The 18,242-nt window shown below is 52.7% G+C and overlaps 1 protein-coding gene across 1 annotated transcript; it reads left to right on the forward strand.

Moving 5' to 3' along the window:
• Positions 1 to 6,158: 6,158 nt before the first annotated feature.
• Positions 6,159 to 8,702, forward strand: IUM83_14032 (uncharacterized protein; the record flags this gene model as incomplete). The annotated part of the gene is made up of 5 exons (XM_067938747.1): positions 6,159 to 6,232; positions 6,348 to 6,372; positions 6,528 to 6,836; positions 6,922 to 8,178; positions 8,253 to 8,702. The coding sequence occupies 5 exons, from the start codon at positions 6,159 to 6,161 to the stop codon at positions 8,700 to 8,702; spliced, it is 2,115 nt and encodes a 704-aa protein (XP_067787470.1).
• Between the last annotated feature and the right edge of the window lie 9,540 nt (positions 8,703 to 18,242).

Below are 18,242 nucleotides of genomic sequence, written 5' to 3' on the forward strand. Positions count from 1 at the left end.
TCGAAAGGCTCAGCAGCAGCGAATGGTGCACTGCTTTATAATTTGCATTGTAGTGGAGTTTGTGCATCCTTTCTCATACACCGAGTTCGAGTTGTGGTCGACTGGATTGAGACTGAAGAGCTGCGGGCCGACCGCAACTGCGCTGCAAGCAGCTCGGTCCGTGCCATAGTGTTACGAACCTCCCAGAAGCAGTTACGAACCGTCTGTGCTCGGCCCCCGCAGGGGTGGTCTCGGAGTATCTTACTTGCGCGGCCTGAGCACTACGAGGTTCCTCGGCGACGGGAGTTCATCCAGGCGAGTGCACTAAATAGCACCTGCCACGTGGTGTGTCCGCCATGGCCAGAGACGTGGCACAATAAAGTCAAGGCCAGTTGACAGCACCAGGGAGACGCTCAGCTTTTCGTTAGTCGCATGAGAATGCGTTGACTGCGCTCTCGCCGTTGGGAACGGAATCTCTCAGAGACGCGCGGGAGGTAACGAAGGTGTCTACTGCTCCAAGATGCTGTGTGCTGTTGCTGAGTGTTTCGCTTAGGTGCGGATTGAAACAGGATGCTGGCGAGTTTGATGAATGCGGGTTGCTGAAGCGAACAAGTAGGTACTGTGTGAGGGAAAAGAAGAAACTACAACGGTGCGGCGTCTCGACATCGGAGGTACTTCTACGTGCAGCGGAGCTGGCGATAGCTACACTAGTAGTGCATCGCAGTACAGTGCACCGTGCCTTGTATCCGCGGTTTGCTTAATTCCCATGTCGATATCTACAGTACTTCCTGCGTCTGACTCGCCGCAACCCCGTTATGTCGTTTCGTTTCGTTTCGTTTCGTTTCGTTTCTCAGTGAGGTACGTTGATGTCACTTAGTTCTAGCTAACGACGTCCTATGTCCGTACCAGCAGAAGCCTCTTTATCTTCCGTTGCCTACCAAAACTCTAGCCGTAGCACCTGGCCCAGCCTAGAGTTGCGCTATGATTTACACCGTGGCATTCGCGGGTTCCGAAGATCCCTCAGTTAAGGTTCGGGCTATCCAATGCCCCACGTCATTCTGGGTATGAGCTGCAGCAGCTTTCCACTGGGGGTTGAGGACCTCCTACGTGTATGGCGCTCGTTGTGCGCTAATTTTCGAATCCACCGCAATCTTCGCAAGGGTGTCAGCCATTTTGTTGTACGCTCTGAGATGATGTTGCCACGAGAGCACGCAAATAGATCTGCTATATCATACGCAGCGCTCTTTCTCGGCGTGGAACGAGATGCCATCAAGCCCGGACTTCGGCAATAGCGGGAAAAGTGTATGTGATTGACCGTCCATTCAGTGCGTGGGTCATTTCTCTGTTGACTGCTTACACGTGGAGCTCGTCTGTGCAGTTTTGTTGTTGTTGCGATGTAGTTGTTTGTGCTTTATTGGCAATGCGGAGTTCGTGCGGTACCAGTGATACCGTACTGACAAAAAAGCTCGGAACGCGAAGAAGAAGAAAAAAGCTTTGAGCTGACGGCGGCGGTGCGCAAGAATAGTGGTTGCATCCCTGCGCGATTTTGATTTTCTGACATCAAGTGTGTTAAATGCGTGGCTATCGATCATTGCGTGAGCGAAAACGGCATCCGTGATATCTGGATGTTGGTGTCCGTAACACAGCCATTTGGCGTGACGGAATGATCGATGCTTGCAAATTTGCTGACGCGTGCCGTTTTCGCTGGTGTGGATCGTGTTCATAAGTATACAGATCTGTCAGTAGATACTTATCGAGTTGAGAAGATATTTTCAACGCTATTAATCGATATTAGCTATTTATCGATTGAATAAATAGGCATCGTTATGGATGTGGAACGAAAACTGGGTTCAATCGATGTGCTGCATCTGTATATTACCGAGATGATCAGACGAGGCCGGTATTAATTTCGCCGGAGGTATGACGGTGATATGCGGAGGCCGTGGTTTTATTTATGAGGGTATGTTACTTCAGCAGCAAAATATCTTTCGGCAAGGTGGGTGGTGGCGGTGCGTGATTTTCGGCTCCTGGAAATCCAACATGCACACTGAACTAACTCGAGCTGACAAATTGGCAGCTTCTCGGTGTTGACGAGGTTCCTCGGAGCCCTCTTGGCTACCCTTTACCATTGTCCTACGCCGCAAGGGGATCCCCGCTGCCATATTTGGCTCCGGGGTCCGCGATTTTTACCCCGTTGGCATATACGTATATACTCCACGTTCTCCCAGACCAGTGCCAGGGTGTTATTGTATTCTGAGGGGATATATAACTTTTAGTCCACGTTTACCTCTACCGGTGGAACTGGTCTTAGGCGGCCATCGAACTAACTGCAAATAAATACATTTTCTTTAAGTAAAAAGAACACAGCTATCTGAGCGGTTGGAACAGTTATGGATCGGTAGTCATTGTGAATGATGAGTAGATTATATCATCCTAATATCGAGTGATCCCTGGCTGTGCTTGCCTGTGTTTTATGGAGGTCTGCTTGTAGATCATGCACGCACAGGGACGGACGCGGTCTGGTACCCAGTACTAGGCTAGCACAGTCGAGCAAACCTCAGTAAAATACTATTTCAAAGTAGTTTGACAGACTTGAGCGCATGTATTGCAAATCTCAATCTGCCAGTTCAATTTTGCATCGCGAATGCCGCTGAGTTGACCGCATTCGTGTATAGTAGCCCAAAGCATCTTAATTAACTACTGTAGTTCTTCGTAGTTAACCCCCAGCGCATAATGTGCTGTTACTTGACGTTGGTGGAGGCCAACTAGATTGAATTTCCATACTGCTGTGCTAGTGTACTCCCTAACACTAACATGTTAGTTACTATACATGTTAGCTAACTGTTAGTTAGTGTCTAGTATTTTGAGCTAACATGTCAGTAGAAGTTAGAGAGATAAGCGTGAACTCGACGGCTAGAAAACTTGAAAGTGAGCTTGTAGTCTCCTTTGCCGCATCTAATAGCGTACAAAATCGAAGTCATTTTAGTAACACGCTAGCTAGTGAGCTGTTAGCCAAATTGTCGCTAAAGTACAGAATTTTGGCCCTGACATGGGTGTTTTTTATTAAAAACGTTGGAGTGTTTTCCTATAATGAACCACTTAAGTTATCTTATGGTCTCAACTTATAAAAACTTATCCAAGACTGTGAGAGACATTGCAAAAGCAAATATGGCTCACGATTCCTCCTCACGTTAAGTTGAATCATAGATTGGGTGGTTACCATAATAATTTTTCGTCCTGAATTCCTCGTGCACCATTGCTATTCATGGCACGCGCTTTGGATAGGTCCTAAAATACGTCTTATGTATCAAGCAGAGCGCATTAATGTGCGTAGTCACCATCCACTCCATTTAGTTGAATGGGTAGGTTGGGAAGACCTGACTTGGGAGCCCGCTCGCAATTTGCCTGCACAGATGATCGCAGCTTTTGAAAGAGAGGAAAACCAAGGGGCATGGCCAACTTACATCAGAGTTCCAGGAGGGCATTGGCGCGCAGAACTACGTGGAGACTCACTGCCTAAGTAAAAATCCTGCTTCGCAGACTACTTTAATCAATACATTACTTATTGTTCTTACTATACAATACTAACAGGCACTAACATGTATAGTTTTGAACTAACATGTTAGTTAGTGTCTAGTAATTCGGACCAACGTGTCAGTGGAGTACACTATGTTGTGCGAATATCAACAAACATTTGCCCTGCGAGCTGTAGTGTATTTTAAGATACCCATTTTGGTCAGATTTCATCGCCAACTGTTGCGTCATATTCAGGTTTGTATTGATCACAACACGCCATCTACGCCATACCCCCGTCGAAATTAATATCAGCCTCATCTGATCGTTTCGGCTTTACAGATACAAAATTCGATCGCACTTACCTTTGGCCCACATCTTTTGTTCAATCTTCATTTACGATGGTATGGCAAACGGTGAATATCAAGTATGTTGGGGACTGTGTGTGTGTGCACTCACCTGTATACTTTTGAAGTCGATGCCCCCCAAAGCAATTTGGCCGAGACCGATGAAAATCATCCATTCCATCACGTGATCAATGCGCTTGGTCTCCAGCATCCAACCGTTGCTAATGCCGTTGTTCACTCACGCAATGATCGATAGCCACGCATTTAACACACTTGATGCCAGAAAATCAAAATCGCGCAGGGATGCAACCACTATTCTTGCGCACCGCCGCCGTCAGCTCAAAGCTTTTTTCTTCTTCTTCGCGTTCCGAGCTTTTTTGTCAGTACGGTATCACTGGTACCGCACGAACTCCGCATTGCCAATAAAGCACAAACAACTACATCGCAACAACAACAAAACTGCACAGACGAGCTCCACGTGTAAGCAGTCAACAGAGAAATGACCCACGCACTGAATGGACGGTCAATCACATACACTTTTCCCGCTATTGCCGAAGTCCGGGCTTGATGGCATCTCGTTCCACGCCGAGAAAGAGCGCTGCGTATGATATAGCAGATCTATTTGCGTGCTCTCGTGGCAACATCATCTCAGAGCGTACAACAAAATGGCTGACACCCTTGCGAAGATTGCGGTGGATTCGAAAATTAGCGCACAACGAGCGCCATACACGTAGGAGGTCCTCAACCCCCAGTGGAAAGCTGCTGCAGCTCATACCCAGAATGACGTGGGGCATTGGATAGCCCGAACCTTAACTGAGGGATCTTCGGAACCCGCGAATGCCACGGTGTAAATCATAGCGCAACTCTAGGCTGGGCCAGGTGCTACGGCTAGAGTTTTGGTAGGCAACGGAAGATAAAGAGGCTTCTGCTGGTACGGACATAGGACGTCGTTAGCTAGAACTAAGTGACATCAACATACCTCACTGAGAAACGAAACGAAACGAAACGAAACGACATAACGGGGTTGCGGCGAGTCAGACGCAGGAAGTACTGTAGATATCGACATGGGAATTAAGCAAACCGCGGATACAAGGCACGGTGCACTGTACTGCGATGCACTACTAGTGTAGCTATCGCCAGCTCCGCTGCACGTAGAAGTACCTCCGATGTCGAGACGCCGCACCGTTGTAGTTTCTTCTTTTCCCTCACACAGTACCTACTTGTTCGCTTCAGCAACCCGCATTCATCAAACTCGCCAGCATCCTGTTTCAATCCGCACCTAAGCGAAACACTCAGCAACAGCACACAGCATCTTGGAGCAGTAGACACCTTCGTTACCTCCCGCGCGTCTCTGAGAGATTCCGTTCCCAACGGCGAGAGCGCAGTCAACGCATTCTCATGCGACTAACGAAAAGCTGAGCGTCTCCCTGGTGCTGTCAACTGGCCTTGACTTTATTGTGCCACGTCTCTGGCCATGGCGGACACACCACGTGGCAGGTGCTATTTAGTGCACTCGCCTGGATGAACTCCCGTCGCCGAGGAACCTCGTAGTGCTCAGGCCGCGCAAGTAAGATACTCCGAGACCACCCCTGCGGGGGCCGAGCACAGACGGTTCGTAACTGCTTCTGGGAGGTTCGTAACACTATGGCACGGACCGAGCTGCTTGCAGCGCAGTTGCGGTCGGCCCGCAGCTCTTCAGTCTCAATCCAGTCGACCACAACTCGAACTCGGTGTATGAGAAAGGATGCACAAACTCCACTACAATGCAAATTATAAAGCAGTGCACCATTCGCTGCTGCTGAGCCTTTCGATACCCATGGGCGAATAGGCGGGTGCAGCTCGTTGGAGCCACGCACACCCGGAAAGTGGGGTCCCGCTTCAAAGTTAATGAACCGAATTTTCCCAGCGCAGCCGCTTCACAGCGCGTTGAAGCAGCTTGCCAGCTCGAAACAGTTTCAAACACGTAACCGACACACGTTCGTAACGCCACGTCCGACAACCGGGGTTTTCGTCACTGTGTCGGCTTTTTATCGCGAAAATTGGCAGCGGTAATCCGCCAATCCTGCCCGAGTATCACGTCGGGGGGACCAATCGGAGCGGCTGAAGGACACTGAAACGAGTGTACGCGACGTGAAGCCAGCGACTGCTCCTGAGGACCAATCGGCGCGCCGAAGAAGGACCGATTCGCGCATCCTCGCTGAAGGGGTTGTGGCTAGTCATAAAAAGATGGCCCCAACTCTGGCGGACGCCCACGCCGCTGCGCGGGCCAGTCGCCGTTTTGTCGGGTAGAGCAAGATTTCTTGCTCTACGCCGCCGGCCATGAGCGCCGTCGCCTGCCACTTCGAGCGGCGGGGCTGCCGCCACTCGGCGCTGTTCCTGGGCGAGTACAAACGGTATGCACTCGCATTCTGATAGCCCCTACCTAAATAATCCTGGGAGAGGGGCGAGGGAAAAGGGTCCTCGAGTACTGAAGTCCGCCTGCAATGTCCATGCTGCTTGCTGTCGCAGGACCAATCGCACCAAGAAGACCAAGGTGCGCCACCTCTGGCTGCCACGCACTGCACCTGGCTGCTAGCCATCGAGCTGCTAGCTGGCCAGTCACCCACACCAAAATGCAGTACACCATGTAGTCTGACGCCCTTTGGTTCTACTGCTTGGCGCGCGTGCGCCGTCCTGCCTGCCTGCCAGATCCTGCGCTGCTTCCCGCACTGCTGCCCTGAGCACCTCAACCGCAGCTACTGCGGCTCGTCGCTCTGCGTGCGCGTGCAGCTCGTCAGCCCCGCGCAGCAGCAACAGGCCGACACGCCGCCGACGGTGTCCACGGCCAACCCCAGCAGTCTGCTGGTGTACGCGCACTTTGAGGAGGCCCAAACCAACTTCCTGGCGCTGAACGCCACGATCGACTACGACGACGTCGCGAGCTCCATCCAGACGGAGCAGACCCCCAAGGGCACGTGGATCGAAGGCGCCGTGGTGCGCGACGCTGCTGGTGCCGATGTACGTGCGACCGATCTCCTCCCTCTGTCAGCACTGTGTGGGGGTGTAGTAGTGCATTTCTGACCTGCGCCTCCCCCTCTTTCAGCACAGCAGCCTCTTCCAGATCAATCCTGGCGCGCGATGGTACTACGAGTGGGAAAGCGCCGCCACCAAGGCGCAGCGCTTCACGAAGCACGCGCTGCGGGTCTACGTCTTCCAGCGCGTCCAGTCACAGTTGCGCGTCGTGGGTCTCGTTTCTTCGTCCGAGTTTATGGTTGTGTCCTATCGCCGAGCTCCGAGCGAGGTGCGGGCGGAGCGCGAGGCCTTGGAGGCGCTGCGTGCGGCGGTGGGGACCCAGCACAGCGTCAATGCGGACGTCGAAACGCACAGCGCCAATACGCACGATTCAGTCGCTATTGAGCACAGGCCACCAGCTTCCCGGGTGCAACAGGTAGCAGAGGTTCAAGCAGAGGCACTCTGGCAGGACCGGAAGCTGTGGGAGTGCCGCCACCCGGACGTCATGACGTCCTCGAAGCAGCTCGCCATCCTGTACTACTTTCTGCGCTACATGAATGCCTCGTCGTTTCAACCGTTCTTGGAGCAGCTGAGCTTGCTTTTCAGAGATCAAACTGCAGGCTATCGCTCGGTAGCTGGTAAAGTTTTGGGGGAGAGCGACGACGAGAAAGACGTTCAGCCACAAGCAGGGCCGCCACTTTCGTGGGCTTTCCTCGAGCCACTCGCTCGCGCCAGTAGAGATGGAGGCAGACTTGACGACGAAGTTGCGAGTGCGGAAGGCGCACCCGGACCACTCAAACGCCTAGTGGGTATCTGTGGTAACCTGGCTGCGTGGTTGGCGCTAGACAGTGCAAACTTGGACCTGTACCAACGCTTCCTCCGGTCGTACAGCGCAGCACTGCTGGACAAACGCCGACTGCGAGTTGGATACGTGGAAGCCGTCACACTGATGTGCAAGCTGGTGGATCGTTTCATCGGTTGGAGCGAAGATCTGTCTGCTTCGTCGTCTACATCGCTATCTCTCCTATGTGAAGAGATCACGACGGTCGTGTTTAAGTATGACCACCTGAAGCCGCTGCGGTCCGTTGTGTTGAATGTTCTGTCCTCCAGCACTATGTTCGGCATGCATGAGTTCGTGGCGCAACTTCGAGCGCAGTTCCTTCTACAGCAGGCCAACCTGACGCCAAGTCGCAACAATTTGGCGCAGAGAGATGAGAGTCAGGCGTCGATGTTTGACGGTTCGTGGGTTTTCAACGGGCATCGCTCGTTGCTGACGCCGATCCGAGGCTCCTCTGCGACCAACGTCTCGATTGGTTGTTTGCTGACGTTCATGCGCGAGATGGCCCGTGTCAACATCAGACCGGTGGACGGGCAGTCACTGGAAATTTACTCGGACTGGAACGTTCGTGGTGACGTCCATAGGGGAAGACACGCATGGCCGCGCCAAGTAACCCGTCTGGGATGACGTTAGTGCTGGATAGCCGGCAACGAATCTTCAGTCATTTCCCAAGTGGCCTCTCCAGCTCCATTCCCCTTGGCGCGCATAGCTACGGGGACTACCGCGGTAAGCTCATGTCACCAAGCAGCTTCGTCGTGGAAATGAGCTCGTGGCCTCTCAACGGCAACGGCACTCAACCAGCTCTGCGGTGGAAACTGCAGATCGATGTGGGAGCGGCCAACCAGGAGCGAGACTTCGCAGGCAATCCCAGATGCCTTGTGATTAAGGCCATCGTTGAAGAGGGAATCTGGAGGATGGACAGCAACAACCACGCTCCAGATTTCCAAGCGATGTCATTCAACTCCAAGCATGATGTTGTGGAAGCGTGGTATCCTACTTACGAGATGATTGGAATGTACGACCGCGTTGCATAGGATCGGTAGCGAGGAAATGTAGTAGTTGATTAATGCTCAGTATCAGATACCACGATCTCGTCCCTTGTGCATCATAGCTGGGGTACATCAGAACTGTGTTTGCACTTTGTTCGTTGAAACTGGGCTGAACTGCCAAGTTGGATTACATCATTAGTAGCCCCGCATCACCTCGTGGACAGCGACACCTCGCAGCTTCAAGTGAAGATTTGCATCACGGTTCAGGTTCACGCGAAGAAAAAGAAAGATAAGCGATTGATTGGGTAGCGGGCAAAGCTCACGATTCAGACAAAATGCCAGAGTTGGAGAATACTTTGTGGTGGAGGCAATTATAGAGACTGAGCCGCGTCAACAGTATCATATCTGTACCTCCCTCACTTGCACATTTGCTCTCCGGACACTGGTAGACAGCAAAACCCTCACTAATCCCACTCGACCTCCACATTGCTTTTTGCCAGCAGATGCCATCACCCCGCTGCACTTTTCGATGCTTGACCCAGTCCATAACAATTTTACGAGCCCGAAATCTGCTACAGGGTAGTATGCTCCTAAGCAATTGTCCAACACGAATTTTGCCCAGAATACTGCCATGCAACTGTTGAGTGCACAGAGCAGTTGGAATGGGAAGGGTATTCACTCGCATCCGCAAGAGCCTGCCACCCCATGCAACAAGGTCTTTTTCAGAGCAAATAAATTGACAGTTCGAAGAAGATTCGCCTAGCAGGAGGAATGACGTGGTACTCCCGTCCATCATGAAATAATCTTGCGCAGTCGTCGTATGTGTCAGGCAAAACTGAAATTGCATTATCCTGCGTGTTTTGACTCGACCCAGGCCTTGAACGCACTTCAAACATACCAAGTATCATTCGAGCAGATGATAATCAAAGTCCAACTGGGCGTAGCTCTTCGGGTTCATCTTACAAATCGAAGAGAAAATGCTTACTCCTCCTCGTACGTGGCCACCGAATATTACCCCATCAAGCGCTGTCTACCACCGCGGATCACTCCATTGTGTTTGCGAAACAGCTAGTAACATCACGCGACGCCCAAAGAACAGCACTGTTTTCAACTGAAAAACTTGATCCAGGACGCGTGCATTGGCTGCCGCACGAAGATCATCCCGGTGTGATTGCCTCCTTTCTCGTCGAGCGGATACGCAGTAGTAACCCCAACATCCATATGCACGCGTGTATCGGGCCGCCGTCAATGGTGCTCGCGTAAATGTAGCTGCATCTGCGCATGCGTTGGCTGTCAGTAGCGATACGACAGCTACCGACATCCGACGAATAAGCAAAAGTTCACGTTTGACAGGTTGAACCTCCTTAACGTGCAACTGCGACGTCAATGGTTTTCAGCGAATAGAGTCGGGCTGTGTTTGTCGTCTGTAGCTCTGATCCGAAAGCTCAGTCACAACGTCAGTGAGGGATAAAGTGCCTGCGACGCCGTGCTTTCTTTATGAGCACCAATCGATCGTGATCCCCATGGGCAAGTAACAACTTGGCATATGAGACGGCGGGGTACCAAATGTTACTAATAGACCTCCAAATCAGAATTTGACAACTACGCGGTGAGCTGTGCAATAAGGGAAAACGAAGGTGCGACATGTTAGGGTATTCATCTCTCGGCCGAGAGCTGACCAAGGGATTGATATTGAAAGAGCTGAGAAGATATGATCAGTCGTTCACTTGGTCGGCTCCTTCGTGCGTGCACGAATCGCGCGAATTCTCTCTGCTTTTCACTCAGTCGCTGCATGTCATTCTTCAAAATCCCATCTCGCTACCGATCGTCATGGCTCGCACCACTCCCAGCACCCGATCCTCGCTTTCTTCAGCCCGATCTGGCCCGACTTCGAGCTCTCTTCGTCCCGAGGAAGCCTCGGAAGAGAGGCACATTGCTCGTCGGGGTTTCTTACAGCTCCAGGAGCTGGAGAGTTTACGCGCGAGCAAGCGCGCGCGTCATCACTTCGGTCCATTATTGCCTGATAGTGACGAAGATGAAGACGTGGACCACGCCATTTTGGACAACTTCCAGGCGCTTGGGTACCGCGTACCAAGTTCTACCGTCACTTTCACTGCACGAAAATCACGATCTGCCCATTTAATCAGAATCCGATCGTCCAACTCGGAATCTTTCGTATTGTGCTAGCCGTAGTGGAATAAATGGAGTAGCTGAGCTCGTGTCATCGTAATGGTACTCTCGATCAGTAGCAGGCGGAAAAGGGAACAAAGGTTGTGCTTGGGCAACTAGGCCCTAACGTGCAGGGTAGGCAGCTTCTGACCTCGAGGTCTAATCAGCCATTTGGTCTTTTCGAGAAAAACGGCTTGAAGTTGGCCAACCGTTATTCGTACATAACTGAATTGCTGAGTTAGAGCCCCTTTTCACTGTTCAAAAATTTGAGCGAGGTGTATCACTCTCAACGGTGCCATGCTGTGGACGCCGCTGCTGGCCACAACGACGCCTTACCGCTCTCTCTTGCGCAGGACCCCGCTCCTGTCGTTCGTACTGATGCTGCTGGCAGTGCTGAAAGCCGTGACGAAGGATTGGAGGACGGTGACTGCAGTATCGACAGCGATGAGCTTGATGACAGCGGGGACGAGGACTTTACTCCTGACTCCCAGGCATCCAGTGACGACGAAGAACCCCTGACTGCCGCAACAACCCGCTTTACGCAAAACCCAGCGTGCAGGAAGGTCTGGACGCTAAAGCAGCCAAACAGGCTCGTCGAGCTCACCGTGCAGCTATGGCTGAGGCAGCCAAGGAAAACCAGGACCGCCGCGGGCGACAGCAGACGGAGTCAAGCGCAAGCGAAGGCCCTGCGAAGAAGCGGAAGGCGTCCTCCTCGTAAGCTGCTGCAGCGTGCATCAGGTGACTGCAGGTTTAACCATTAAATCGAAATGATACTTACATCCTCCTTTGTCTGATTTTATGAATTTCTGAAAAAAATTCAGAAACTACACTTGGCTACACGGGAGTGGCCACACAAATAAGGCAAAACAGGGCATTTAGAGCCCGAATTAGCTAAACCCGAGACCACCACTGGATTCCTTGGACGATTTCGGGCTAGGCTCACCAATAAAGAAAATTTCGATTTTGCCTTCTCGGACCGAGATTTTTTTTTTCGTCGGCCGATTTCTCCGGCATGGCTGAATGGATTTCTTTGTTTAAGGGCTCTCTGGAAAGGCAAGATAAGGGCTTTACAACGGTGTGCCCAAATCCACTTTTAATTAATGGGCGATTAGTAACCTTTTGTTTGACGCCGTCTCATATATCACTGCGTAGGTATGAGCCTGACCGCCTGGAACATTGCAATCTCCTATTTAAGTAAGTTGTGAGCATTTCAGCTCATAGCAGTAGGCATCCCACATAGGTTTGGTTGATTTGCCAGCTTAACGACTGGCTCGCTGATTAGGATGCTCTTAAGTAATTCAATATACCTCATCATCATCCTATTTACGGAAGTAATGGATGGGGCTCCCTGCCAAATCGTCGGCGTTTCAGTTTCTTTTCTGGAATAGATGTATTCCTGAACAATCTTTGACTGGAGGTAACTATTGGACGATCAGAGAACAAACTTTCTGAGAAATCGTAAGTCGCGGACGCTGACGTTAAGGCGCAACTACAATTGGCCGAAATCATTCCCGATCTCGCATCCTGGTGCTAACATGGCATCACAGGACGCTGCAACCGAGGCGTGAGCCATACGTGATGTATGCATCGCCCCCGAAACGAGAAAAAAGTACACAAGCAACCTTAACGCCATCAAGAAGTGGATAGGTGAAGTGTTCGCTTTGACGCTAGACGACAGAGACCGCAATATAGCTGGATTTTTTGAAGCGAATGACGACCTGAATGTTAGAAATGGCGAGTCGGGTTGCAGGTTGAACTGCAAGTTGCAGCAGACGGGAGGTCGGAAGGTGATTTGCGCATTGTTTGTGACGGCTTCATCGCTGTAGTGGGTCTAACTTGACTCACTACTTTAGCTTACACGTTGCGCAACGTGTATGAGGAAGCGTAAGTACTTAGTAGTTACTTAGGTTAATTATATTTGAATACACAAATATAAGTTAACTTAGACAAGACTCCAAGTAGCTAGTTTAAGGTAAAATGAGAACTGTATTGCTTGTAAATTGATCTTCCTCTAAAATCTGCTAAAAACTGTTTATCATCTATGAAAGGGTTGGCAGCGGCTGGCTGTCAGAGCCCCGCTAATATGCATGTCTCTGATTGGTAGAAAGATGCTGCTTTCTACCAATAGGATCTTTTGGGTATGTGTGGACCACTCACTGTGGTGGTCCACTTCAATGTATCCATCGGTGTGTCTTACACCAATGTGAGGAAGTATCCAAAACTTTTAACAGATAAATTATCTGTTAAATTCACAAGTGGCTTGCAGCCACTTGTACGTGTAACCCCGTTACACCATCCCCCCCTTAAGGTTAGACGCGCGGGGTCTCCGCACGTCAATCTTTGGAATTGACCATTCGTCAATTCTCCGCGTTTGGAGAAGAAATCCGCGCTCATTCAACGATGAGCGCGCCTCAGAAGAAGTCTTCAAAGTTGGTGGGGAGTCATCTCTCCATCGACGACTACTTCGAACACCAGTTGGCGAAGTATGGCGACGTCGTCGACTTCAACGACGACGATGAAGACATGGAGGGCGAGGAAGACTCGCCCTCAAAGCGCAAAGACTCAGTGTCGAGCGAATCGCTCGACCCTCATGCGAAGAACATTCGCCCGCGTGAAGGGGACGAATCAGACGCTTCGAGCTCGAAGCGTTCGCGAACTGAGAGCGATACCCCACTCGCTTCCGCTGGGGCTCTCAGTTCTCCGCCCGCTGCAACTGCAGCGCGTGATTCCAAAGCTCAAGGCTCTCCGCGCGCTGCGCCTGCAGCGCGCGATCCGTGGATGCCGTCCGCGTCCGAGATCTCGGACCGGTATGGGAACTCGGTACCTCCGAATGAGGTGCCGTTATACGTATGCAGCGCCATCAAAGATGACGCCGTGGCTGCCGAGCTGCACTTTGACGCGGAGACGCATCAAAGGCGCGATACATAGGACTCTTCCATGAGCTCCGATGATTTCAAAGCAAGAAACATCTTCTCGCAGCAAAGTGCCCGAATGGCAGGCACTTTGTCAAAGCTGGAACGCCTTTGTTGAAAACTTCAACAAGAGGCCGAGTGCTTACCGTGATCGGATTAAGCAAGCGCTTGATCGCTTCGAGACGTACTCGAAGCGCGGAAAGCTGGAGCAACTTCATGTTGCTGCGGAGGAGGCTAATGTGCCGTGCGCTGTGCCCGAGGGCTTTCAGTGCACGAAGTGCTTTCCAGGCGCGGTCCGCTTGAGCGACCGCGACCTGAACGGGTACACGTCGTTCCGTGTGCCCGAGAGTCTCAAAGAGCTCCGTGCTAAGTTCTTAGCACGTGAAGGTTCGGGCGCTGGCGATGATCGCAGCGCTCGCACTACTTCCGCTGTGCCAGCGTGTACTGCTCCTCGTACGCCCTCACCATTTCCGGAACGTCCTCCAGCAAGACGTTCCGCGGCTCCCATGTATCTCGATGGGGAGGAAATCCTCTCCAACGAATACGAAAACGAGCCCCTTGAGGGTTCGTTTTCGGGATACTATGGTCAACAATCCGCTCAACAATCCAGCGGGTTGAGCCGCGGGCGTCACGGATCGGCGGTGGCGGGGGTGGGAACACGCCCCGGGTATGATCAGCCCCGGGCTGATCAGTATGCGCCTCTCCACGACCGGGTGACCGTCGTGGAGCGTCTGCAGGGCGCTGAGTTCGCCGCCCTGAAGCAGGAGCTGGCGAACCAGAAGGCTCAAGTCGCGGCGGTCTCGCAGACCGCCTCGAATATCCAGGTCGAGTTGGGGGCCCGGATGAAGGAGTTGCTCCAGCGCGTCCGCGCGCTGGAGGGGAGGCTGCTCGTCGCCGAGGCCAAGGCTTCCGCTTCTGCCTCGGCAGGAGCCGAGGTTTGGGTCAGCCGAGCTAGGTGACTCGTGCTGCAGGTATGGCTTCAGCCGCCCGACGTAATAGGTCGGATGGAGGCGCATGCTAGACGGTATGTCTAGCGTGTAAGCGTTGCCGTGCCGTGCCAACACAGTGAACGGCCCGATGAAGCGCGGAGCAAGCAAGCTTGCTCCGAAATCCGAAACTGCATGTTTAGGCAGGTTTTGTGTAGCTAGCAAAACCAATGAACTAACTTTGAATTCATTTGTGTTGCCTCTGCCCACATTGTCTGCGTTCAGCTTCTGTTGATCAACAGAAGCTGCTATTGCATCTTGGACAAACCGAATTACGGCTTGTCTTTTGGTGATGAAGTTGGTTGCATCCGAGCTGAAGTCATTCAGCTCGCTCTCCGCTAGAGGCCCGGTCTCTGCGTGGTTCTTCGCGGTGTCTGCGCCCTGCGCAGATTCATGCGTTTGATTCTTTGTTGTTGCAACTGATACTGTGCAAGTGTCAGCTGTTTTCTGCGGTTGCTGCATTGCAGTCGTAGATCCTCCCCCACTTAAAGTGGGAGCCATCACTCCGAGTAAACTCGGTAGACGTGGATGCCGCATGGCATTCACGTAGAACGGCGTATGCCCGGTCGATGCATGCACTGAGTTGTTGGTGGCAAATTCTGCCATCGATAAGCACCCGCTCCAGTATTGGAACGAGTGAGCGTAGCTCTTCAACATATCGACGAGCACGCGATTCACGCGCTCGGTTTGACCGTCCGTCTGCGGATGATCCGCAGTCGACATTGAAAGTTGGCTCCCAAGAAGTGTAAACACTTCTTGCCACAGGTGCGCTGTGAAGCGCGGGTCTCTGTCCGACACGATGTCGGTCGGCATGCCATGGTGTTTGAACACCATGTCGACGAACAGACGGGCCGTCTGCTTCGCGGTCACCTCTGCTGGCACCGCAGCAAGATGTACCATCTTGCTGAAGCGGTCGACGAAGACCACAACACCGGTATTCCCTCCGCAGTCCGGGGGGAGACCAAAGATGAAGTCCAAAGACATGGACTTCCAACACTCCGACGGAGTCGGTAGTGATTGCAAAGGAGTCTGCGCGAATGGCGCAGGCTTTATGCGTTGGCATACCTCGCAAGCACGGATGTACTTGTGCACCCACTTATACTGGTGGTGCCAGTAGAAGTCGCGCGTGAGAAGGACGTATGTCTTCTCACGTCTGAGATGTCCCGCAGTCGGGGCATCGTGATACTCGCACATGATCCTGAGTCGCTGGTCATGGTCATTCGGCACGACAACGCGATCCGCGTTGTCGTCGACTGCATTATAAAGTAGTAGTGTGCACGCGCACAAAGGTGCTTGGGCAGCTTCTGACGAGACTTGTCAAAGGCGTTGTGCCATAGGCCAGCAAGAGTTTCGTGTCCGTGTCGTGCGCGTACGCGGCCTTCACGTCGCCCAACAGAGACGACGTGGGTTTGCTCGATCGCATGGTGCCAATGGCATTGACGTCGGCAGTTCCTCCATAGTCCGGCCGACGTGATAACGCGTCGGCCACCACGTTCAACCTTCCGGGTTTGTATTCGACCCGGAAGCTATACTCCGCAAAGAATGAGAGCCATCTCGCCATTCTTTGTGAAATGTGTGGCGACTTCACTGCGGTGCGCAGTGAAGCATGGTCGGTGTAGACCACAAATGGTCTACTCCCAAGCAAATACACTCGGAACTTTGCGAGTGCATACTTCATGGCAAGGAGTTCCTTGTCATGTACCGGATAGTTGCGCTCAGCTGGCTTCAGCTGATGCGATTGGTAGTAGACGACACGATCACGGCCCTTGTGATCGTGCTGTATCAACGTGCATCCGATCGCGAAATCGGATGCGTCACACACTACGTGAAATGGGCGATCTTGGTCAGCCACTGCCAAGATCGGCGCCTCAGTTAAGCCCCGCTTGACTGCATCGAACACCTTTTGGCAATCGGGTGTCCAATTCCACACAGCTACTTTCTTAAGAAGTTGTGACAGCGGGCGGATCTTGCCCGCGTAATCCTCCACGTACTTGCACAAGTACGTGGCCAAGCCAAGGAACTGCCTCAGTTCCTTGACACTTGAAGGCGTTGGCCATTCGTTGATCACGCTGACCTTTTCCGGGTCAGGGCGAACACCATTCTTCCCTACGAGACACCCGAGGACGGGTATCTCGCTCGCCCCGAAGATACACTTCTTCAGGTTCGCGTAGAGCTTATGCTTTCGCATAAGCTCAAGTAGCTTCCGGAGATGCACCCTGTGCATTTCTACGTCGGTTTTCCCGTCCACAGCTCGGCTGTGGATGAACATATCATCGAAATAGCTCGGTGCGAAGTCGCGCACCGAGCGCAACAAGTGCGTCACGCACCTGTTGAAAGTCGCAGGGGTGTTCTTAAGCCCCTGTGGCATTACTAGCCATTCCCAGAGCATGCCGCTTGGCGTGCTCACTGCTGTGAGAGGGATATCGCTCTCACGCATTAGGATTTGATAAAATCCATCTCGCAAGTCGAGAGCACTGTAAACGGTGCTCCCGGCCATCGAATCGATGATAACATCTTTTCGCGGTATCGGCGTCTGCGCCGGTACCGTCGCATCGTTCAGCTTGTTGTAGGCATGAACGATGCGCCATCCGCCCTGTGGCTTCTTGACACAGAACGTCGGAGCACTGTGCGGGGACTTTGATTCCCGCACTTGTCCTGCTTTGCGACGACTTTCAAAGAAGTCGTCGATCGCTTTTACTTGCTCTCGCGGCAGTGGCCACTGCCGCGTGACACAGTACTTCGTGCCCGGCACGAGATCAATCTCGTGCTGAATGCCCTTATCCTGCGGAAGCTCCGCAGGAGTCTCTTCCGGGAGTACGTCTTTGTACTCCCTCAACAATTCGTAATAGGGACTCGACTTCAGCGAGTCCCAACCTTGTTCCTCGAAGCGCTCTCGCTTCGTCTTCGCACTGGGAGTGTCTTCCCTCTCAGTGGTACTTCCCATGAAGAGCTGCCTCAGCTCTTCGCTCTCGCTCGCCGTTCTTTCGCTGTCCGAAAGAACGCAGACTTGCTCGATGCGTCCATCGTGCAAGTCGCGCGTGAAGCGCTTCCAGCTCATGGCTGGAAGCGAAGTCAACTCCGACGCCGTCGTCGGAGGACTAGCGAGTTCCATGTCACGATACTGGAATCCAGTATCGGTGCGCGTCAAGACGCTTAGCGTCTTGACATTCGGCGTCACCGCCTCAGTCTGCCCAGCAGACTGCTCTTGTTGCGTCTCGGTCCCGGACCGAGACTTGCGCAGCGTTCTCCGCTTGCGCCGTCTTCTTGTTGTGCGGAGCGGGGCTCCGCACAGTTGTTCTTCTTGTCCAGGCCCGGCCGTGGACAGTTGTTCGCCGGCCGACCCTGTCCGCGGGCGCGCGGTATCAAGCCCGGCTTGATCGCATGGCGCTTCGTCGTGCAGCCCGGCTGCACGACAGCATGCAAATTGCGTCAGTGCGGTACGTTTGCAACCGTCCGCACTGTTTGCAGCGTCAACTCCCGGAGTTGACACGCCTTCGTCACCTCGACGCCATTCATTG

Source organism: Phytophthora cinnamomi, assembly GCF_018691715.1.
Source record: "Phytophthora cinnamomi strain GKB4 chromosome Unknown Contig60, whole genome shotgun sequence".
Lineage (NCBI taxonomy): Eukaryota > Oomycota > Peronosporomycetes > Peronosporales > Peronosporaceae > Phytophthora > Phytophthora cinnamomi.